The 23,811-nt window shown below is 31.5% G+C and overlaps 3 protein-coding genes across 6 annotated transcripts; 2 read left to right on the top strand and 1 right to left on the bottom strand.

Moving 5' to 3' along the window:
* Window positions 1-928: 928 nt before the first annotated feature.
* On the top strand, window positions 929-5,579 carry LOC111488838. 3 transcript variants are annotated; one of them, XM_023136777.1, is made up of 5 exons: window positions 929-1,181; window positions 2,514-2,906; window positions 2,981-3,064; window positions 3,147-3,218; window positions 5,230-5,574. In XM_023136777.1, exons 1-5 carry the CDS (start codon window positions 1,134-1,136, stop codon window positions 5,419-5,421), a joined length of 789 nt encoding a protein of 262 aa, XP_022992545.1. In that variant the 5' UTR covers window positions 929-1,133; the 3' UTR covers window positions 5,422-5,574. The 3 variants fall into 3 exon arrangements, with proteins under 3 accessions (XP_022992545.1, XP_022992544.1, XP_022992546.1); XM_023136776.1 differs by having other exon boundaries at window positions 5,221-5,574; XM_023136778.1 differs by having other exon boundaries at window positions 1,103-1,181; window positions 2,432-2,906; window positions 5,221-5,579.
* Window positions 5,580-6,949: 1,370 nt separating this feature from the next.
* Window positions 6,950-9,587, top strand: LOC111488841 (cyclin-P3-1-like). Of its 2 annotated transcripts, none has more exons than XM_023136784.1 (3): window positions 6,950-7,297; window positions 8,631-9,038; window positions 9,105-9,587. In XM_023136784.1, exons 2-3 carry the CDS (start codon window positions 8,638-8,640, stop codon window positions 9,361-9,363), a joined length of 660 nt encoding a protein of 219 aa, XP_022992552.1. In that variant the 5' UTR covers window positions 6,950-7,297; window positions 8,631-8,637; the 3' UTR covers window positions 9,364-9,587. The 2 variants fall into 2 exon arrangements, with proteins under 2 accessions (XP_022992552.1, XP_022992553.1); XM_023136785.1 differs by having other exon boundaries at window positions 6,986-7,301.
* Window positions 9,588-14,304: 4,717 nt separating this feature from the next.
* Window positions 14,305-16,084, bottom strand: LOC111488828 (probable inactive patatin-like protein 9). Its single transcript, XM_023136764.1, has 2 exons — window positions 14,930-16,084; window positions 14,305-14,669 (listed from the first exon to the last, which is right to left on the bottom strand). Exons 1-2 carry the CDS (start codon window positions 15,860-15,862, stop codon window positions 14,463-14,465), a joined length of 1,140 nt encoding a protein of 379 aa, XP_022992532.1. The 5' UTR covers window positions 15,863-16,084; the 3' UTR covers window positions 14,305-14,462.
* Between the last annotated feature and the right edge of the window lie 7,727 nt (window positions 16,085-23,811).

The raw sequence follows: 23,811 nt of genomic DNA, 5'->3' as shown, positions 1-23,811 counted from the left end.
CAAATTTCTAAAATGAGTTTGATAATAGGCCAGATGTTGGGCCTAAAGCCCATTGAAGATACCCAAATTTCTAAAATGAGTTTGGATCATAGGCCAGATGTTGGGCCTAAAGCCCATTGAAGATACCCAAAGTTATAAAATGAGTTTGGATCATAGGCCAAAATTGGGCCTAAAGCCCATTAAGATACCCAAATTGTGAGGGTGTAGGATATCATGTTTAAACCTCTTATTGGGCTTATGCCCCACTTTTGAGCAAAGTTTATATTATAATCATTAAAATATATATATAGTATATTATATAAATTACCATTTTAATTTCCATTTTTTTAATTAAAAAAATGTTCACTTTAATAAATAAAAAGATTTAGCTAAATCCATGCCACGTATTTGTTTATAACAATTTAAAAAGAAATTTCGTTAAATTCAAATCACATATTTTAATATATTATACATTAAATATCAATAATATCTATAATCCATTAAATATTGAAGAATACATTAATATATTATTTCCTTCCATATTTAATGTATAGACTAAACAAATATATGTTATAATAAAAACAATATGAATAATTTTAAAATTTAATTGATAAATTCTAATTAAATTATAAAATAAAAAATTAAAATTTAAGAAAAAAATCTTGAAAGACTAAATGTAATTATTTAAAAAATGTTACGGGTCGATACACATACATTAATAACTAAAATTTTGTTCAAATATTAAATATATATGAGTTGCAGTTATCGTTATAAACCTTAAATATTTATAACACGTAAGATTTTGTTCAAATATTAAATATATATGAGTTATGTAGGGTTGGTGGTAACCTATTTTTCGAAAGGCCGAATTCTATCTTATATTTTTATATTTTTATATTTTTAAGTAACATTTCAAGAAAGTGAAGCTAAAATCAACCCAAAATCTTGATCAGTATCAGTACATTATTGGAGGCGCCATTATCGTGGGCTTCAAATGCTCAGACCTTCTGAAATTTGAAGATTCTATTTCCGGAAAGTGATTGATCGCTCACGTTATTGGGTCGTTCTCATTCGATTGAAACGTGAAGTTTTGTGGGAAGATTCTATGTTTTGATCGGTTATTGTTTAAAGGGTTTTTTCGCTGCGGCTACGAGATGAGGAACAAATCGCAGGCGGCAAAATCTGGGGAGAATGCAGAATTGGTATGTGATTCGACTCTTATTCTTGTTCTGTTTGTTTCATGCATTTTTGTTTCGAACTCTTAAGCTGTTTGTGTTTGAGAATTACTCGTTTTAAATTTGAAGTTGAAGCTAGTAATGAACTTATAGAATGGAATGGAATGGAAGTAATGAAGTTAATGGTCTTTCCCTTATGTAATCTTAAGTGGATAGCAATGGCATAGTAACGAACTATAGACTCACATAATGATCGTCACTTTGTTGCTGAACTTTTTCTTCAATCGTCCTTTGGAACTGCAAAATTTTCATTATAGGGTTCTTTTAGGAGTTTAGTTGTGAGATCCCACATCGATTGGAGAGGTAAACGAGTGCTAGCGAGGATGTTGGACCTTGAAGGGGGTGGATTGTGAGATCCCACATCGGTTGGAGAGGGGAACGAAGCATTCTTTATAAAGGTGTGGAAACCTCTCCCTAGCAGACGCACATTCTATAACCTTGAGGGGCAGCCCGGAAGGGAAAGTCCAAAGAAGACTATATCTACTAATGGCAAGCTTGGACTGTTACAAATGGTATCAGAGCTAGACACCGGGCGGTGTGCCAGCGATGACGATAGGCTTCGAAGGGGGATGGATTGTGAGATCCCACATCAATTGGAGAGGGGGACAAGTGCCAACGAGGACTCTAAACTTCGAAGGGGGTGGATTGTGAGATCTCACATCGGTTGGAGAGGGGAACAAAACATTTTTTACAAGAGTGTGGAAACCTCTACCTAGCAGACGCATTTTAAAACCTTGTGGGAATGTCCGAAAGGGAAAGTCCAAAGAAGACAATATCTGCTAGTAGTGAGCTTGAGATGTTACATTAGCTACGTATGCTACTGGGCCATTTCATTTGTGGATGTTCTTTGTTCAAGAACGTTGCATCAATACCCTGCTCATGAAATCTTTATTGGTTGTTTGTGCTTGGGAGAGTCAATGTTTTAGACTTTATCTTGAGTATCTCAACTTTCATCCTTGCTCTGGTTGTGTGGTGTAATGTAACGGCCGAAGAACACCCCTAACAAATATTGTTCTCTTTGGACTTTCCCTTATGAGCTTCCCCTCAAGATTTTTAAAACGCGTCTAGTAGAGAGAGGTTTCTATCCCTTATAAAGAGTGTTTCGTTCTCCTCTCCAACCAATGCGGGATCTCACAGTTGCATTTGACACGCTCCTATGCTTTTTGTGTCTGTGTGCGCATTACCTTTATCCCTCTCTCGAGTAAATTTCGAAACAGTAGAATAACTTGTGCGTTTTGAATCAATCTGCTGAGTTAGTACTTCAAAATCAAAGCCCGAAAAGATCATTCGTTTTTGCAGAGCACAGAAGCAACACACGAAAGCACAATGACACCATCTGAGAAATCAGAAGGAGGTACCAATCCATCCTTGAAGAAAGTAAAATCACCATCCACCAGTCGAAGTTCTTCTAAAAAGAAAGTGAATACGGTCTCTATCCGTCGATCGGAGCGTATACAAAATTCTACGCCTCTAAACTTCAAAATACAGAACGTTGTTGAAGAGATTACTCTTAGTGAAAGTGATAAAGAAGACGAGTTACCTACTGACCATGAGAAAAGTTCTCCATCTCCTAGCAAACAGAATGGTTGGCCAGAGTTAATGATGGGGACAAGGAGTTTTGAAGCGAAAATTGACGATATTCTTAAACTATTCGAAACACATGGCCATACCTTAGACTCAATAAAGACAGAGGTACAGACCATTTTTTTTCTTTTCTGTTGTGTTCTTAGGTTGAATGATTTTGCTCATTAATTGGTGAATGGCAGGTAATCAAACGATCGTTCTTAGTCGAAACAGTACCTACGCCCGATATGAACTACAAGAGCATGTATATAGCTTCCCAGAAAAAGGTTCTCTTAGTGATATCCATCTTCAAATGTTTTTGATGCCAACTTGAGCTCATTAAAGAACCAACTATTTGGTTATGTGCAGATTGAAGAACTAGCTGAAGAAAATCGAGTGCTTACGAAAAAGTTGGAGAATGCTCACGAACGATTCGAAGCGGTCTGTATTATCGAATTCTACTTCTGCTAGCTATCGTGGTTATGATCTGCATGGACATTGTTTTGTTTTTTTTTTTTTTTTGTTTGAAAAGGAACCGAAGAAACTTTTGTTGATAGGATAAAAACGTCCATAAGAAAGTCCCAAAAGAGCCTTAGAACTAGTAAACAAGCGCCCAGCTCAGTTATAATAGTTAGAATTGTATAATGACTTGCCTACAAAAGAGGGTAGCAAAAACGTTGCTAGTGGATATTGTCCTTTTTGGACTTACCCTTTCGGATTTCTCTTGAAGGTTTTTAAAACGTGTTTTCTAGGGAGAGGTTTCCACACCTTTGTAAAGAATGTTTCGTTCCCCTCTCCAACTGATGTGGGATCTCATATTCCACTCCCCTTCGGAGCCCAATGTCCTCGCTAACACTCGTTCCCCTCTCTAGTCGATGTGGAATCTCACAATCCACCCTCCTGAAGGGGCTTAGCGTCCTCACTGGCACACTGCCTGATGTCCACCCCCTTTAGGGCTCAACATCCTTGTTGACACACCACCCGGTCTCTGGTTCTAATACCATGTGTAACAGGCCAAGCCCACTGTAGCAGATATCGTCCTCTTTGAGTAACCCTTTGGGGCTTCCTCTCAAGGTTTTTAAAATGCGCCCGCTAGGGAGAAATTTCCACACTCTTATAAAGAATGTTTCGTTCTCCTCTCCAACTGATGTAGGCTCTTACAGTAACAATCTCTCCTTACTATACAAGACATTCTATGGTTCCCCTCTCCAACTAATGTGGGATCTCACAATCCACTCCCTTTTGGAGCCTAGCTTCCTTGCTCACACTCGTTCTCCTCTTTAGTCGATGTGGGATCTCACAATCCACCCTTCGGATGGGCTTAGCATCCTCATTGGCACACCGCCTGGTGTCCACCCCCCCTTCAGTGCTCAGCATTCTTGTTGGCACACCACTCGGTGTCTAGCTCTGATACCATTTGTAACTGTCCAAGCCCACCGCTAGTGGAGATTGTCCTCTTTGAGCTTTCCCCTTGGGGCTTCCCCTCAAGGTTTTTAAAATGCATCCGCTAGGAAGAAGTTTTCACATCCTTATAAAAAATGTTTCGTTCCACTCTCCAACTGATGTGAGATCTTACTATAAGAATAAGCAAGACAAGATTCCTGCTCTACATTCTGTCAGCCATGTTAAGCCCACTTAGCATAAGAGATAATATGAATATCTCCACTTTTATAGCGATTTTAGCCGTTCCAAACCCAGGTTTTCCTTTGGTCCATTACGTATCGTCATCGGCCTCACGATTTTAAAACATGTCTACTAGGGAGAAGGTTTTCACACCCTTATAAAGAATGCTCTATTCCCCTCTCCAACCAACGTGAGATCTCACAATCTACTCCCTTGGGGGCCAATTTGCTCGTTGACCACACCGCCTAGTGTCTGGTCTTGTCCCATTTATAACAGCCCAAACCCACCGTTGGGAAATATTGTCTGTTTTGCCTCGTTACGTATCACAATCAGCCTCACGGTTTTAAAACATGTCTACTAGGAAAATGTTTCACACCCTCATAAGGAATGTTCCATTCCCCTCTCCAATCGATGTGGGATCTCACAGGTTGTCTTTTAAACTTTTCTCGATCAAATAGAGTCCAAAGGCATTAACAAAGTAATCTTGTTGAATTTGGTCCTTATTATACCAAAATATTCTCAATAATATCATCTGATTGAGCATTTTATATTGTTAATTTACATGCATCATTTTCTGAAAACAATGTGTTACCAGCACTAATGCCTATTTTGTGTTATGTCCATGTCTAAATTATGTCATGTCTCTGACTTTTTAACTTGTTGACTTTCTAATCTTTAAGCTAATTGATGTTTAGTGCCTAAAAAGTTTGTTAATTATTTACATGAGTTTATACAATACATGGGATTAGCAAACCGATAGCTCGGCATAAGCAAACTCACACACCGAACATAGGCATAACGATACTTATTTAGTTGTAAGATTGTGCAGTACAAGAACGGGAATCGTGATGCTTTTGTAATGTTGGAGAAGTTGAAGGATGTTGTTTTGATCTTGAACGGTTTGAGAGCTTCTGAATCGACTCAAGCTACGTCTCAAGTAGAACTCGACAAGGTTACGGTTCTCAACGCTGGCAATGTACCTCCTTCAAGCAAGAGAAAGAAGCTCACTAAACAAAAATGAACTTGAATATGAGTTCCTTCTTGATGCTTGTAACTCCTCCCTTGCTTGCTTACTCTTTAGTTAAGACTTTTGTTATGTTGCAGTTCTTTGTTTGTTGGACTATACAATACAATGGTGGCCCTTCTTAAAATATATTAAATTATAAATTTTGTTATTTATTTATTTTTTTTGTTCGAGATCTTAAATTTTTAATTTTGTATCTAATAAATTTAATTTTTTTTTGAAATTTTAAATTTAAATTTTATTTTTAATAAATTCTTAAATCTAATCGGTTAGTTAACTTAAAAAAATAAAAAAATAAATAAATAAAGTTTTTATTTTGGATATTGAGTAATTTATATTTAATAAAAAAATATAAAGAAAACACGTGGACAAAATGAATGAGGTGGCTTAGTTGTGTGCTGTCGGTGCCGACAGTAGTTGCCAGCTGCCACCGTCGGCGGCTGCTCTATTTTTATTTTTATTTTTTTAATATCATTTTTCATTCATTCCACTTCAATTTTTTTTTTTTTTTTAAATTGACGTATGTAATTAATATGTGCTGACTAGACTTTAATGATATGTTTTTGTTTGGTATATGCTGACTAGACTTTAATGATATGTTTTTTTAAAATTTGAAAACCAAATAAATCGACATAGATATTTTAAAATTTATATTTTTAATTAAATAATACTATTAATTCTAATTTATTCATTTTTAGATTAAAAAAATAGAAAATCGTCATCAAATAGAATAATTATTAGCGGTGGGTGCAATAATTGCTGCTACGATTTGCACCCATCATTATCTGATAGAATAAAATATTTGCACCAAATTATATAAATAATTAATTTCTTATTTCTTTCTTTCTAACTTAATTTTAAGCATTTTTATTAGTCTTTTTTTTTTTTTTTTTTGCAAAAGTGACCCACTAACTATGGCCTAATTATGATTATCCAAATATTATAGTTATGATTTAAAATACTCACATTTATATAATCATAATCTTAAAAATAGTTTTAGTTATTGTTTAAAATGTTTTTTTAAATAATAATAACTAAATTTGATTAACAAAACTATAATTAATGATGAATTAATGTGAGAAGTTGACCACTATTTATTGTGGAATGATATTAATTGTGTTTTTTTAAGTAGAAATCAATGAGAAAATTACAATTAACTTAATTTAGTTGAACTTTAATCTTACTAAAAATAAATCAATTTATTTGTTAAAAAAGGTCTAATAATTTATTTTATTTTCCCTCTCCAATTTTCAACTTTAAAATCTTTTTAAAACCATAATTTTTATTATTTAATTCTTATAAATATAAATGTTTTTCACCCTCTCCCTCGTTACCCGTCTAAACGAAGAACGTTTGGAGCTGTTAATCCGGTAGATAAAATAGACATCCGTCCCGAATCCGCCCGCCTCTTTTACACAACAAGACAATTTTTTTAAAAAAATAAATCTAAATATTTAAAGAAAAAAAGAAAAGAAAAACAAAATTTTGGCCTTTGGCCCTTTTATCTTTGCCTCTTAAACAGCGGCGATTGTTTGATAAATTCACCCCTAAAATTTTATTACATTATTTATGTCTCGCCCATTTGCTTTGTAGAGAGAGAAAGTTAGTGAGAGAAGTTCCTGTTCTTGTGAATGTGTGAAGATTTCCCGACTTCCCATGTGAAGAGAAAGAGAATCCTTGAACCCAATTTGTATCTAAAAAAGATTGAGCAGAAAAGCAAGGGAGAAGGAAGGAACATGGACGATAGAGCAGGAAACAAGCTTCATAACGCATTGTTTATCCTTCTTCCATCTCATTCAGATTCTCTTCCCCTTTCCCCTCTCATGTAGCGCTCGAACTAGATCCCATTGCTATCTCCCGTTTTCCCTCTTCTGTAAGTATGTTCTTCCTCGAATCTCTTCATGGATTGCTTCTTTTGTTCTTATCTTATCCGATTTTATTTTGATTTTAGTTGAAATTGTTGGATTCGTTGTTGTTTCTGTTTATGGGATCTAGATTTTGCGTGAATTGAATTTATTTCAACTTTTTAGGGCTAAAGTTACTCTGTGAAACTTGGATTTGGTTTTGGATTAGCTGTTTTGTTTTGGCTTGTTGAGTTGTGTGTTAATTCTTGTTAACTTCATGAATTTAAGTTGATTCATTATTGAACCCTTTCTAGTACGATAGAGTACACTGGAGATGATCTTGTTCCCTAATTTTTCCTTCTTGTTCTTGAAGATGAAAGTTGAACTGGACCTGCCTGTGTGTGTTTTTGAATTGAACTTAAGAACTTATTCCTGTTGGATAAACTTACGAACTTAAGAAAAAGGAGCTTGGAACCTCTAGGTTGAAACCTTAATAACTTAATATTAAGGTCATCCACTTAGATCCTTCAATCTGCTGCAGGGTTTTCTTGTGATTCTAGATAACTTGTTCTCATTTGAACTTAGTTTACACCAAATGAATTACGTTGTTTGATTAGATTCGAGTCGCCAGTCCCTCGTACTAGGGAAGGGTCCTCTCCATGCTCTAATGCCCTCACTGGATATGGACCGATTTGTCTCCCGATGTTCTGAACCCAACTAAGGGCTAACAACCCAACCCTTGGAACATATTGTTATAAATTACTTACCTCTACAACATTATGATATTGTCCACTTTGAGTATAAGCTCTTATGGCTTTACTTTTGGTTTCCCCAAAAGGTCTCATACCAATGGAGACGTATTCCTTACTTATAAACTCATGTTCAACTTCTTAATTAGTCAATGTGGGACTCCTCTCCCAACCGTTCTCAGTACATACTACAGCCCCAGGTGGCGAAGAGCCGACTTCGAGGTGCTAAACCTTCACGTCGATGTGAGCTCTTCGGGAAGATCAATATGTTATCCCTAGAGTAACTTTTATCCATTGAGCAACAGCCTTCCACTAGGCACTGTTGGATCGTTCACTAAGGCCGACTTTTGTCCCTGCTTGACGGGTGGGTCTTGCAGTCAAGCTCCCTCCTACCTTTGCACTCGAGGGCCAATCTCCGTTTGGTCCGAGGAAACCTTTGCATGCCTATGGTGAAAACCGAAAATTCTCGTCCCTGTCATTGATTTCGAAGTGTTTCCTCTGTTTATGATTATTCAAATATATATCAGTGAACTCTCTCCCGCATTGCTGTCTTGACTTCAATCACTTAAATTATTAGAGTTTTACCTTTCTCTTACGATATGTTACTATGCAGCTTGGAGATGGCAGCTTCAGAACTCGGAACCGAAGACATTTGTTCAGATATTTACGTTAATCTGGGGCTCAAGTCATTGCGCAAAGGAATCCGAAGAAATCCTCGGGTTCTCACACTTCTTTCTTCACTTTTGGAACGCTCTGTTAAAAAAAATGAATTGCTAATGGAGGCCACACAAGTCAAAGATGCTCGTACAATGTTTCATGGCCTTCGAGCTCCCACCCTGAGTATTCGGTGCTATATCGATCGCATCTTCAAGTACTTTGGCTGCAGCCCATCATGCTTTGTCATTGCAAATATCTATGTCGATCGATTTCTCAAGTGCATGGAGATTCAGTTAACTTCTCTTAACGTTCATCGGCTGCTGATAACGAGCATAATGCTGGCTGCTAAGTTCATCGACGACTCGTAAGCACCACCTTATAAATGATTCTATTTTGTGATATACATGCAACTCAATTACTCAATTTGCAGATTCTTCAACAATGCTTACTATGCGAAAGTTGGGGGCATAAGCACGACGGAGTTAAACAAACTGGAGATGAAGTTTTTGTTTAGTATAGACTTCAGACTTCAGGTGAATATACAGACGTTCGGTCGATACTGTTATCAACTCGAAAAAGAAGGCCCTGGAACACGTCAAATCGAACGCTCGATTCGAGCTTGTAGCATTAAGGAGATCTGGTCAAATAAAGATGAGAAATCCCATGCTTCTTCCACAACAGCCAGATGATTTTTTTTACCACAAACCACTGTATGTAAAATCACTACCTTTTCTTTTTACATTGCTTCATTTATGATTCGTTCAGAAATTATTTCCAATCTATCCTTTATGTTCTTGTGACTTCCTTGTCTTCATTTAAGCATTGGTGAGACTCCATTGTTGCAGTAGAACAGCACTGATTGAATTATGTTCTATATATGTTTATAAATTGAATGCTACTTTTGCGAGTAAAAGCGGGTTTTTTTTTAATTACATATGAATGAGAATGAAGAGACCTGAACATATGATTCGGGGATATATTGGTGGCTAACTGCTTGAACTATGTTCTACTCGTAATAATTCTTTTAAGATTAAGAATTATACTGTGAAATTTCACGTTGGTTGAAGAAGGGAACAAACTATTTTTTTCAAGGGTGTGGAAGTCTCTTTCTAGTAGGTGCTTTTTAATAATCGAGAAGCTAACGATGATACGTAACGAGTTAAAGTGAACAATATCTACTAGTTGTGGGTTTGGATTAAAGCACTGACCCATGCCAAACTATAATAGTTTGGTAAAATAAGTAAAGAAAAGAAAAGAAAATGATGAACTCATAAGTCATACCCAAGCAATCTTGATAATAATTGATTAATTTTATTTTTAGAGGAATTAATATGAAAATTATGATGGCATAACTTCTAAAGTATGACATGCTTTCAATTTATAATTATATTATATAGAGAGAGGAAATAAATATACTTATATATTAAAAAAAATATATGTTAGTTCTATTGGCGTAAATGATATATGTTTATAATTACAAAATTATTTATATAAAAATTTATATACATTAAAGTATTTTCTTTCTAAAATTTAATTTGATTTTACTTATTTCAATTTAAGAATAATAGCTTGTAGGAAATGTCTCTGAAGATTCCACTGTTGTTGGGCCGAAACTTTAAAACCCAGTGGGCTTTTATTGGTAGTTAGAGCCCATTAAATATTTCATATTGAAAATGATATTTTTCAATTTTGAAATAAAATTTTTATTTTTTTGCTTGGGATCTCACAAGGGTGTGAAAATCGACACTGGTATGCAACCAGTTAAAGCGGATAATATCTGCTAGCGGTGGGCTTAAGTTGTCACAAATGATAGAATAGGCAAACACGGAGTGACATGCCAACGAAGATGTTGGACCTCTAAGAAATGGATTGTGAGACTAATGATGACACGTAACAGATCAAAGCGAATAACATCGATAACAAGTGGATATGAGTCGTTACCTCATATTTCTTTTTACATCGTTCTTTCTTCTATTAATAGACGAAGAATGTTGTAAGATAAGAAATTAAAGCATCAATAATTTTTGGAAATCTTTGAAAGATATTGATATTTTAATTGATATATTTGTCAATATTTTTGGTTGGGAATATAGCACCTAAATAATTGAACTTTTTTTATGTTCAATAATTGGGTTGTTGGATATTGGGTATCCTTTTGTTTTTGTACTTTGTTTTATTGCTTGTTTGTTTGTGTTGTAATGACTAACACTCCCAACCCCATTTCCCATAACATACCAAAATAAAATTGTCCTATTTTATTATTCATCAAATAATCCATGTTCATTTTGGCTCTCAACAGCACGACTCATACACTTTTACATCGATTTGGATCTTTATTGGGTTAAAACGTCCTTAAAACGCTAAACTGAAGCTAACCCAGTGATTTTAGCACTTATGGGGCATACTAATGCCAGCGGGAGCTCACAATGAGATATATCAACTTAGTAATCCTAATGAAATTTCACGATGATATCCCTAAAAAAGTGGGATTGAAAGTAAAACTCATAATAAATTCCAATCAAGGAGTTCATATTCTATAAAAAATGAAAGAATCATATCTCACTATAATCGACAGAGAGTAATCAAATAAACTTCGTAATTCTCACTCCTCGAACATAACACACGCATGTAAAGTATCAACATATGCACGCACGTATACACGTTTGTTTATTAGATTACTTACAGTACGAAGATAGTTCTAACAGACTGACAATTATTTTTAAATAAAACGTGACAATTCTTTCACACAAATTGAGTTGTATCGAACTAGATCGTATTCCAAGATTGATATGTAAAAATGACTTTATAAAAATAAAAAAAAAATATTAAGAAAATTAAAAAAAAATGGAAATTATTATATAGAAGGCAAATCTCATAACAAAGAAGCTACGTGTTGGGTTTCCTTCCACGTGTTGGTGTAGGTGGAGCCTAGTCAACGAAATTAAAATTGTTTAAATTAAAATTTAATTAATGGTAATAAAATTTAAGCAGAAACAAACAAAAGTTTCACGAGATCAGATGCTAGATAATAAATTAATAAAAAATTAGTTTTTCCACCTCACCAGGGTTTTGGCTTCAGGGGAAAATAAAAAATTATGACGTGGCCACGTGACGAACTGCGTCCTTACTGTGTACCTGCCACCATCAGAGTACTGCTCCTACCGACCAATTCCCAGTACAGTACTACACTTGTTCCCTACACTTGCTTCCTCGTGTGTCATTTTTTTTTATTCATTGTTTAAATAAATTAAAAAAAAAAAGAAATTAAAATATCCTTTTACAACATCAAAAGTTATTATAAATTAATTATTAACTCATTTAAATAAAATTACGAGTTTTTTTAAGCAATGTCGCAGTTCGATCTCGTTTGTAAAATCTAATTATTATTTATTAATATTTTAAATGAAATAATAATCGAGTTAGAAAAAGGCGTTGTCATGAAAATCGACCTGTTTTTCAAGGCATTGAAAATGAACGCTCGTTCCGAGCACTATTTATCCTTTTTTATTATTATCTTTAATAAATAATAATAATAAGGAAAGTAAAAGCATGATTTTGTTGGGAATCAATTTTAATGAATGCTAATTAATTGGATTTATAGGGAAAAATGAAATGATTAAATAAAATCGATTTTTGATACTTTACAGTTCTCTAGATTACTTGGAAGCGCGTTTGACCCAATGCCAGTTGTCTCATTTGTTGGAGAAAAAAGTCAAAAACCAATCTCAGCCGTCGGATTCCATTAATAAAAGCATGCACACGTGGATCATATAACTTGCATGGACTCCACGTGTCCGTGCACATAACCTCGGAAACGACGCCGTTTTTTTTACAAATAGTTCCTACAATTTCTTTCGACTTCAATAGCCACTCTTTTTTTTCTTTTTTATTACGTTTTAGTTTAATTAATCAAACGCGGAGATTTTTTTAATAATGTTTTTGTATTGTCGAATTTAATGTGGTCGGCTCAATAAGCTAAAATAAATTAATAAGTATTATTAGAAGAAAAAAAATATTAAATTAAAAGCTTAGAAGGATCTTACCACCTTCCTAAATTATTATAAATTTTTACGTATAATCTTCGTATAAATTTAAATACTAAATTATATATTTTTTTAATTTAATAGTTCGATGATTTTAAGAATATAGTTTCATATTAGTCTCGCGAATCTAGAACAAGTAATTAGCTTGATAATAAAGCAACAAATTTGACTAACTTAAATAATTAGACAATAATTATTATTTATTTTTAAGAGGTACATAATAATCTAACTTAATTATCATTTAATTTATAAAGAGAATTAACTATTTCCTACCTAATAAAAAAATGATGTTGGGAGTAGTTTTAATAATAATTATAAAAAATTAACTCTAAATACAACATTTTATTATTAACTTTTTCCATTTTTTTTATTTTGTTAATAAATTTAAAGTTTAAGCATTAATTATCTTGTAGTTTGTTTTATCTCACTCAAATCTATGTGTGAATTTAACTTAAAATTAGAGAGAATGAACAATTTCCTACAAATTAAAAATATCTTCGAGAATGAAGAGAACTAATAATACTTTAATATTATTATTAAAAATTAATAATATATATATATATACACATTAAAAAATTAATGACATGAGCGAGAAAGCACGTGTGTATGACTATGAAAGAGGACACACGTGTGAATGGTCATAGCTTTTCTCAAATTATTATTATTTTCGTATAGCTGGTTTTATTTTAATAGGAAATATTTTTTTAAATAAATATTAATTACAAAACTCAAATTATTTTTTTATTAGACCAGACATAATGTTTTACGAAGATTAAAACATGCATGGATGAATATTTTGGAAATGTAATTGTTTTTTTAAAATAAAGTAGTCAGTTTAATGACTTGTTGAGGTAATTCTAATTCGGATAATAAAATGATTAATATTTTGTGATGATAAATATATAAAAAAAAATCAATTCATTTATTTTCAATAACTCAATCGGAAAAACTCTGAAATTAAATATGTTTGGCTCGAAACAATTTTATGTTTGGATGTCATCTTATGAAATTATATTTGAAGTATGTGAGTAAAGACAAAGTCATCTATTAAATCTATATTCGAATTCTTGTCTTTTTCCAAAAATAAATATTTGATTATAAATTTGCTCGAATGTCAAATAATATGAATAATTCTATATACAAGGGAATATTTATATGGAAAATGGATGAATTATTTATGTTAAGCTTTTATAGTTTAATTTCTAGCATTGGGTGCTAAAACATTATTAAACTAATCACTTGTAAATTTTATGTTGAATTTAATCACATTTATTAGTAGTAGGGCCAATGAAATTAAATTAATTTGTGAAATTAAATTAAATTAAAATCTTAATAAAATAAATCAAAATCTATATGCTAAAATAGAATTTAATTTTGATAGTATGAAAATGTTAATTAAAAATATTATATAAAATAGAGATTTGTAGAGAGAGAAAGGGAAGTGGGAGCTCCATCCCCATCGTATCCTACTTCGAGCCCACCGACATTTTCTCCATTGATCTTTTCTATTGCCTTTTTTTTATTTATATTTTTTTTGTAAAATATATATTTTTAATTAAATAAATGTTAACAGTTTAAGACAGTAACTTCCAATTAACTGAAGAGAGGTTAAAATGTGAACCTGAGATGGGTTACATGTTAAAATTAAAAGATGAAATAAATAAAAATAATAACATTAATAACAATAAATTTTTTTCCTTCCTAAAAAAAGAAAAAAAATATTTATATTTATATAATACTCGATCCTAACGGCCGGATAGTGGGCTGACGGCCGCTAGATTTTTGCACGGGCTCGGCGGCAGGCTGCTCCGCCCTGAAGCCACCAGCCGTTGCACGAAGCTCTCAATTCTCTGCCCGTTACTCTCTGTTAGTAACCGCTTCCCGCCATATGGCAACGTTTCCACTCCTCTCTCCGTTAATACCTCCGCTTCTTCGTCCACTAAGCCGTTTGCCTGCACGTTAGTTTTAACGGTGTTATAAAAAAAAGGAACAAAAATATAATAAAATTACAAATTTCATTCATTTTAGTTTGCATGAAAGATTGAAGAATTTAAAAGGATATGAAATATAAAGAATAAATTGGTAATTTAAATGAAAAGGTTAACGCCGTTAGTTAGTTTGGGGTCTACTTTCTAGGATTTTCTCAGGGAACTAAACAAACAAAATCTTCGAGTGTCGGAGAAAGTAGAAAATCAGAGAATTTCCATTATACCTGAATTCTCACATAGTCCGTTCGATTCCAGCAAAAAGCATTCCCAAGCATTTGATCGACGGTGTCGGAGACGCCGTCGAGCACAATGCCTTCGACGGCGGAGGTTGAGCACTCGCCGTTGTGGCGGACCTTGCCGTTGCCGCCGCTTGCCGATCCGTTGCCTAACGACAGAACAAGTAAATCCTCCACACCATTGACGGACGGAAAATCGCGTTTGTTATGGAGAACGTGCGTGACGGCGGCGGCGGTTGGATTGTTCATTACTAAGCCGCCGTCGACGGCAGTGCATAAGGTCTTTCCGTCGACGGAAGAGAGATGAAACGGTTTGAAAGAACTCGGCGTCGCCGCCGTAGCACGGCAGACTTTCCAGAGCTCGAAGTTGAAACTCGGCGATTCAGAAGCGTCGGCGCGAGAGAACACGAAAGGCGCCGAACTTCTGAGATCGAAACAGGGAACTAAAAGAGGCTTACATGTATCCTTCAGAGACAAATCCTTACCGTTCTCACCTCTAAAAAACTCCTTCAACACTCTATCCAAAGACCTACCAGAAAATCTCCGCCGTCGGCAAAATCCGCTTCCGAATTTCACTTTAAACATCTCCGAATTCCTAGCAGAAATCGCACTTACAGCATCCCTAGCAGAAAACAGAGGACGGCCAGAGCCATCATCCGCCACAAGCATCGAGGCAAGAATGCCTCCAATGCCAGTACCGGCAATTAGGTCGAAGAAATCAGCAATGCGAGCATGAGGATCGCCAGTCCTGAAGCGGATCTGGTCTTCAAGGTGAATGATCGACGCAGCGACGACAGTTGCGGTGGTTCCACCGCCGTCAATGCTGAGAATTCGAGTCTTCTTAGCAGCGTCGCAGTGATGGGAAAGCCATTTCTGCTCGAGCTTGGTGAAGATCTCCAAGGTGACCTTACTCAACTCCATAATCGGAAAGGGAATTAGGGGAAGCAAAAGAGAAGAAATGAATGGGAGTGAGGGAGAATTAGAGATAGAAAATGGAATAATTGAGAGGAATGGTGGATTGAGGTTCAGGATTTGTAGGTGGAAGCCATTAATGGCGGAAGGAAGAAGGTCTGTGAGTTTTTTGAGTAACAGATCGAGGGAAAAAAAAAGCCCTAAAAGTAGTTGTAAGTGAGAGAGGGACGGGATATTCTTCCTTTTATTACCTATTTATATATATACATTTCAAAAGGTTTTATATATTTTTTTTAATTATTTAATTTTATATAATAATCGAAGGCACTAGGCACTGGCTTAAAACGTGCTGTTCGGCGTGTGTTTTGCTTGAGTTCACAGTGCGCGAATCTCGGCTTTTTAGCCGGCTCGGCTCGCGCTTCTTGGCTCATTTTTAATATATATATATATATATATTTTTTATTTTTTTTTAACTCACTATTTATATTTTTCTTTTTAACTGAATAATGGAAATGGAATCGAAACAAGACGAAAACAACCAAACAGCCAATTCGAGGACTGAATGGCGTGACATAGCTTGTAATTTTTAAAACATTTTAATCACCCAACTTAAATTTTGAATTATGATTTTACATAATTTTACGGTGGGGTAATTTTTTTTTAAACGGTAGATCTATTCTCTTGTTGGTTTCAATTGTTATTTCGAGTGTGGTCCAGTTCTTGACATGTTGACCTATCTTAGTAAAAGCTTGCAACATAATGAGGTTATTTGTTCACTTACCACGAGTAGTTATTTGTATGTTGTAGTGTAAAATAATGAGTTTGTTCCTATGATATCATTACTCCTAACTACCCGCAACATGACGAACCTTGCTCCTTATTTGACTTAAATGATATCTTCTATAACACAGGTGCTGCACGAGCAACTCCCACTTATCCAGAGCCCAAAAGTGAATCCGTTCAAGGTCGAGCTTGCCTCAAAAAACGATATATCGTTTTGTTTTTAAATGTAATTTAAGAGAAAAATAAAGTTAATTAAATAAAAAAAAATTAAAAAAATGAAAAGAACCCATTCCAAATAAATGAATTTGGAAAATAATAATAAATGTGCAAAATTAAAAATAAAAAATAAAGAGGGCATTAATGTCAATGACCGATTGTATTTATTTAAAAAGATAAACGATGGTTTTAAAACCCGCCTTAAATTTAAGATTTCAACTGTAAAAAGGACCAAAATACCATCCCACTACAATCAATTAATGACTCAAGAATCTTCTTATTAATTTTTAAATAGTAAATTGACAATTTCTTTTATTAAAATTCAAATATTTATATCCATATTATTATATTAAAAAAATATTATTTTAATTTTATCATATCAATGAATAATTCATTTTTATGGAGTTGAAATTAAATTATAATATTCATTAACATTAAATTTTATATCTAACATATATTTAACAGATTTATGAATTTTAAAAATATGACTTATTAGACATAAAATTAATTTTTTATTTTTTATAACCAACATTTTCTATATTTTAAAAAAAATCAAAACATTTTTGGTAATTTGTATCACAATGTCTCCATAATAAATGAATTTAACCACCAAAATATTATAATAATTAATTAACTTTCCAAAAATAAAAAATGGTTAGATATTTAAGTTTATTGCTTTAAAAGAAAAACCCATATGAGAGTTTTTGTTAGGATATTCAGATCTTAGATTTAATATTTTTTTGGCATGTGAATAATTGTATTTTGAATTTTTTTTTAAAATATTAAAAAAAACTATTTTATTTTTTAATTTAATTTAATTTTTTTGTAGTGCTCATATTTGTTGAGATGCTGTAGCTTTTAAGAACCATATAATATAATACACCCAAATGAATGTGGATGTCTTTTATTATATTATTATTATTATTATAATGCACATTGAACATTGAAAACTATTGACTGTTTTTATTTGCCCAATATAGACAAGGGCATCTAGCTAGGACCATACCCTAAACACACCATACCTAACCCAACTTTTATCCTATTATTACCCCATTTTTTCACCCGAAAGGTCCAATGTAAAACTGCAATTTAACAACCATACATAACGAGTCCAAGCTAACGATGGACTTGGACTGTTACGAATAGTATTAAAGTCAGACACTGAGCGGTGTGTAAACAAGGACACTGTGTCCACAAAGAAGGTGAATTAGAAGAGGGAACTAAACCTTTCTTATAAGAGTGTGGAAACTGAATAATGAAAATAAAATAATAATAATAATAATAATTGTGTGAGATTATTCTTGGAGTTTGAGTTGGTGTAAACGACCGTGAATTATTATGAAATCATTTTGTTGGGCTCATAAATATTCTCAAAGCCCAATAGGCCCACTAACCTAATTCACTCCATTTTATTAGGGTCAAAGTCAATATTTTTAATTCTCTTTCTTCTTCCCCCACCCACTTAATTTCTCAACCACCCTTTCAATAATTTAGAACCATCAAATTATTTATTTTTTCATTTCAAATGCTCGTCTAGGGTTGGAGGATCCAAAAACTCGGTTACTATACTATAACAGCCAAAGTTCATCGCTAGGAGATATTATTTATTTCGACTAGTTACATATCGCCATTAACTTCACAATTTTTAAACTCGTCGTCTAGAGAGAAATTTCCATATTATTATAACGAACCAATGTGGGATCTCACAATTGTGAGGCTGACGGCTACGATACGTAATAGACGGAAGTGAACAATATGTACTAGTGGTGGACTTAGAATGTAAAATTACTTATTGATAATGTATTTCAACCATTAGCTGTCATGTCACGTCAAACCATTTGATAGTCAACGTTTAAAACAAGGGGGTAAATCATAAATTTATGAGACAAAATCATTAAATTTATAAATAGGTAAAATTATCCATAAATATGTAAAATTACCCAAAAATAGAAAAATATAAAAATTATAAATAATATTTGTTAAAACAAATTAATATGTTAATAATTATTTTCAATCTTATTCGTTTATTGCCTAATTGTTAGGATTGAATTAGACCATGATGGGCCGAGCTTGGATACAATGTTGGGCCAATACAGACGTGGGCCTGATTTAAAAATTTTATTTTTTAAATTATATATATATATATATATATAAATAAATAAGTTTCAAATATTTTTTAATATATATATATATATATATAAGAAATTTGAGAGAAAAAATAAGTCAAAATTATGGTTATTAAAGGGACTCTAATATTGATTAGTGGACATAACCCGATTTAGTTTTAAAATAGATAATATTTAGATTTAAGTTTTTTAGTCAACCAATCGATTTTGATTGGGCAAGTCAATTTTTTAATTCTAAATTAATTAATGAATTAAGTTTAATCAATCATCCTCCTACAATCGTACATGAGAGACTTTTTTGCTCATTTATTTTATCTTCTTAATTATTTTTTTAAAATATTACTAAAAATAAAATAAAATTTATACAAATTAGTGATTAATAAGCTAATTCAAATATTAATGTTGTCTAATAAATAATTAAAAGGTTATTCTTACCTAAAAATTCAAATTAATTAAACTAAATAATCATAATAACTCCTATATTATTAGTGGATAAGGTATTCATTACTTGCATTTATGTTATTTAATTAAAAAATAAAAATTACAATTATTTTTGAAGGTCAACACAAAAATTATATCAGTAATTCAAAATTCTGAATGGAAGAACATAACTAAATTAAATTAAAAACCTAATGATTTTCAATTCTTTATATCAATTTAATGTTTATAATAGTAAATTTTAAACTTGGAATCTAATTAATTTATATATTTATAAAAATTCACATCTAATTTCTTAAAATAAATAAATGAAAGATTTAAAATAAATATATATAAAATTGACAACTTTTTGACAATAATTCCTTATTTAAAATATGTATTAAAATAAAAGTAAAGTTGAAAATAGAATGATTAAGAAGATATTGCATGGATTTTTTCTACTTTAGAGGGAATATAAATAATGCAAATTTGAAAATTTTAATTATCTTTCCCAAAATATCCTCCACTTCTTTAATCATTTTTTATTATTTAAAATAAGGTTAAATTATTCCATTACCAAACTAAGCCTAAAATAATAATAAAAAATAATTATATTGTAATTAAGTAAATAATAATAATATCAATAATAAAAATAAATACAAAATTTGAAAAGGTGATTTTTTAAATTAGATGGGGATTTCTAGGAAGCTTCCATTAATTAAATTAAATGATGAAATATTATTTATTTGATGACAAAAAAGCTTGCTTCATTTCTAATTAAACCTATTTTTTAATCTATCTATATTTATTTATTTATTTATTTAAATTATTTTAGGAGTTAAATTATAATTTTATAAATAAAAAATAGTTTTTAATTAAGAACTTTAATTAAAATATCAAACATTTGTTAGTCAACAACAATTTTAATATACTTATAATATGAATATATATAAGTATAAAACAATCATGGGCCATTATTGTAATAAAAAAATTAATGTCACGAATTATATATCTAATGGTAACCGAATTCCTTCGTTAATTATTAAATAATCAATTAAATATAATATATGGTCTTTAAATATAACAATAATATAATTAAAAGAGGCTAAAGATCACCATTTGAATATATATATATATATTTATATATTAAATGAAATTGTTTATGGCTACTTGCCCCTCCCACTATTTTATGCCATTAGATAATAATTTTTATTTGAATATTAATATTTTGAGAAATATAATTTAAAATAATAGAAATAAAATATATAATAGAGCCCATTTCCCAAGTCATTGCATACCAAAATATTAATAATAAATTGATCAATAAATAATTTATTCTTTAAAAAACAATTGTCCTTGGAATTTATAAACTATTTTAAAGATTGACATGTTAAGATTTAAACCATTAATTATTATATGATTAATAAAGTATTCATGCTTTTAATTTTTTTTATTAATTTAATATATTGTGGTTTAGGTTCTGTGAATATAGTATATATACGTATAAATACACTTAAAAAAATTAGTTTGTAACACGTGCAATACATAAATCATTTCGTTTAAATATTGTATTGATCTATTCAAAATCTATTATGAAGTTTAGTATGGAAATTTCATTCAAATAACACAAAATTTGAACTTTATGATAAATTTAATACTATGGTCGGATTAATATTGTTTTAATATTTTTTTCATAAATATTATATGATAATGGTGAATTTGTCTCCATCCACTAATATATATAAATATTTAAACTCCCTTCCGGTCCTATATATGTATTAAAATAATGTCAAACCAAACTTAGGTCAAAATAAAATAATTGAAATGATTACATTATTTAAATGACAAAAAAAAAAGCAATGGAATTAGTAAATAATCACGTTTAGATGAGTTGAAATTTAATATTTAAATATTAAATCTCATCAAGATGCGCATAAATTGGTTTATTAAAAATAATTAAGGATGATTTAATAAAATATTAATTTAATTTTATTAAGATAATTAAATAGATAAAAGTATAAATTGAAAAATGAGCAAGTGGTGGGAGAGGGGATGGATTCTTTTGCCTAGTGTCTAGTTTATTGATATTAAAATAAAAAAAATATAAAAAAAGCTTAATGGGATGTTGTTTTTTTTAATTGAAAAATATTATTTTTAGTGAGAGAAAACATGGGAAGAGAAAGATAATGTTTGTACTTTTAATATTAATTGATTAATGAATAAAATAATGATTTTTTAAAATATTATTAATAAAATAATATATTTAGTCATATTTTTTTATTTGCCCAAAGGACAAAGGAAAAGAAATAATATTATTTTAAGAGTAAACAAATTGTCAAAGCTAATCTCTCTTTTTTATATATATTTTATTAAATTATTGATACTTTAATATTCTAAAAATTAATTTTTATACTTTTATTTTATTATTATTATTTTGTAGCTATGCATTTGTTTTCTCACGCATACGCAGCCAACAACTCTTTTAATATTATTATTTAATTATTTTATATATTATTTTATGTAATCATTTTTTTACCGTTCGAAATCTGTAACAAATTATTAATTATTTTTTGAAAATAAAATAGAGAAAAACAAAAATTAATTTTTAAAATAAATGGTAAATAATTAAATAAACAAATGGAAATCTAATGGATTGTTCTAGAAGAAATATAATGGGGGATATAAGACAAAATAATAAGAATTAAATGTGGAGTTAAAAGTATCAATAAAGGAGTAGTTTGAGTAAAATAATAATAATAAATAATTTTGATATATATAATATTTACATTTGTATACACCTACTAAAATTCTATTTAAATAGAATTATTTGTCTCGCGTTCTTAAATAAATATTTCTATAATAATTATTTTTATTGTACTGAGAGAATATAGTATTTTTAATAATTTTGCATTCATAAATATTTTTAATTATAGTAGACATGACAACCATTATTTAAATAATATTGAAAAATGTATTATTTTGCATCTATAGAAATAATACACATTTTTTTTTAAAATGCTTATGTGTCAAAAATTAATGGGAGTAAACATATAGCCAAAAAATTTCCAAATTATTTTTCCACGTGGCAATCTTTTAGAATTTCACGGCACGTCACTTCTAATCTCAGCCGTCAGATGGAGATTGACTTCCAAAAGTCAACGAAGGTCCATGTTCCTAAAATGATACCACCCGCAGCTTACTATTTTTATCGTCACGCTTCCACGTCAGCTTTTTTAAGGCGCGTGAGGGCAGAGGTAGAGGGCTAGGTAGGCGACCAACCGGGGCCCACGATTGTAAATTTGATTCACATGAGGAGGCAGATGATTGTGGCTGCCAGTTCAGAGACCTTTTGATTTAATTTCTTTTTAGAAAACAAATATTTAAGATATTGCCACGTAGGATTCTAATCTTACGGTTTGGAACTGCTTACAGTTGATATGAGCGACCTGGTCCGTTGGTTTAGTAGTTAACCGGTGGTTCTGCGTTCATGTAATTAATACTTGTCGAGTGGACCCGTGTGGGGATTTTGAGACTGGAACTGACCGGCTGAATCGGTCAGCTAGGCCTACTTTATTGCTTCTCAGTTGCTTGTGGAAAGTTTCGGAATTTCATCGTACTGGCAACCAGCTACCGGCTACGCCTGTTTCCGATGTGGAGATATTTGTTGGACCGTTGATTTTCACGCCACGAACGTGAAAATAGTTTTACATATCATTTTCGCGGAAATTCGATTTTTTTAAAAAGATAATAAATCTAAAAATAATATTAAGCTTTTAATTTTATATTTTATTATTCCTAACCTGTTTAATCTAATAAAAACAGTCAAGACACCATTGTTGAATGAAATATTAATTAAATTTATTATAATTTTTATATTTATAAAAAAATAAAACACAAATTATTAACAATAATAAGTAAAAGTATTTTAAATGGCTGAATAAATAATAAATATTTAAAGAGAAAAATGGGAAATGGGTGGTGTCATCAACTGAGATCCACGTCAGCAATTGTGGAACCGTCCTTGGACCGAATTGGGAAAGACCAAAGAGGAGGAGAAATTGAGAAATTAGACCTCACGCGTTTGAAGGCGCGTGGCGAGTTGAGCATAAGTGAAACCAAAAAAAATATATATATTTCGATTCGGATAACTAAAAAATTTATTAAAATAAAATAAGGTTACACGTGGCTTATGTGTGCGAAGTGGCAATATTCCATCGAAAAACGACCCTCTTTGCCTTTGCCTTGCTGGCGTCAGCCAATCACAGCCGTCCGATTCATTTCCATTCCAATGATTTTACTCGGTTAGGCAGCCCCTTTCCTGAAATCTCATCCGTCCATCCCTCCCCTTCAAAAGCAGATTTTGCGTGAAAGCGTCAAATTCCCTAAAAAATAAATAATAATAAAATAATAATATAA

This window comes from Cucurbita maxima, unplaced genomic scaffold (genome assembly GCF_002738345.1).
Source record: "Cucurbita maxima cultivar Rimu unplaced genomic scaffold, Cmax_1.0 Cma_Scf00013, whole genome shotgun sequence".
NCBI classification, from domain to species: Eukaryota; Viridiplantae; Streptophyta; class Magnoliopsida; order Cucurbitales; family Cucurbitaceae; genus Cucurbita; species Cucurbita maxima.
The sequence above is the reverse complement of the archived record's forward strand: the minus strand, read 5'-3'. Positions and strand labels throughout refer to the sequence as shown.

Excerpts from the sequence above, each read along its gene's own strand:
- LOC111488838 (XM_023136776.1), top strand. The coding sequence starts at position 1,134 with ATGAGGAACAAATCGCAGGCGGCAAAATCTGGGGAGAATGCAGAATTG. Across the intron at positions 2,907-2,980 it reads TAGACTCAATAAAGACAGAG|GTAATCAAACGATCGTTCTT; the intron begins GTACAGACCATT and ends GGTGAATGGCAG. Across the intron at positions 3,065-3,146 it reads ATATAGCTTCCCAGAAAAAG|ATTGAAGAACTAGCTGAAGA; the intron begins GTTCTCTTAGTG and ends GGTTATGTGCAG.
- LOC111488841 (XM_023136784.1), top strand. The coding sequence starts at position 8,638 with ATGGCAGCTTCAGAACTCGGAACCGAAGACATTTGTTCAGATATTTAC. Across the intron at positions 9,039-9,104 it reads GCTAAGTTCATCGACGACTC|ATTCTTCAACAATGCTTACT; the intron begins GTAAGCACCACC and ends CTCAATTTGCAG.
- LOC111488828 (XM_023136764.1), bottom strand. The coding sequence starts at position 15,862 with ATGGAGTTGAGTAAGGTCACCTTGGAGATCTTCACCAAGCTCGAGCAG. Across the intron at positions 14,670-14,929 it reads CGGACTATGTGAGAATTCAG|GCAAACGGCTTAGTGGACGA; the intron begins GTATAATGGAAA and ends ACTAACGTGCAG.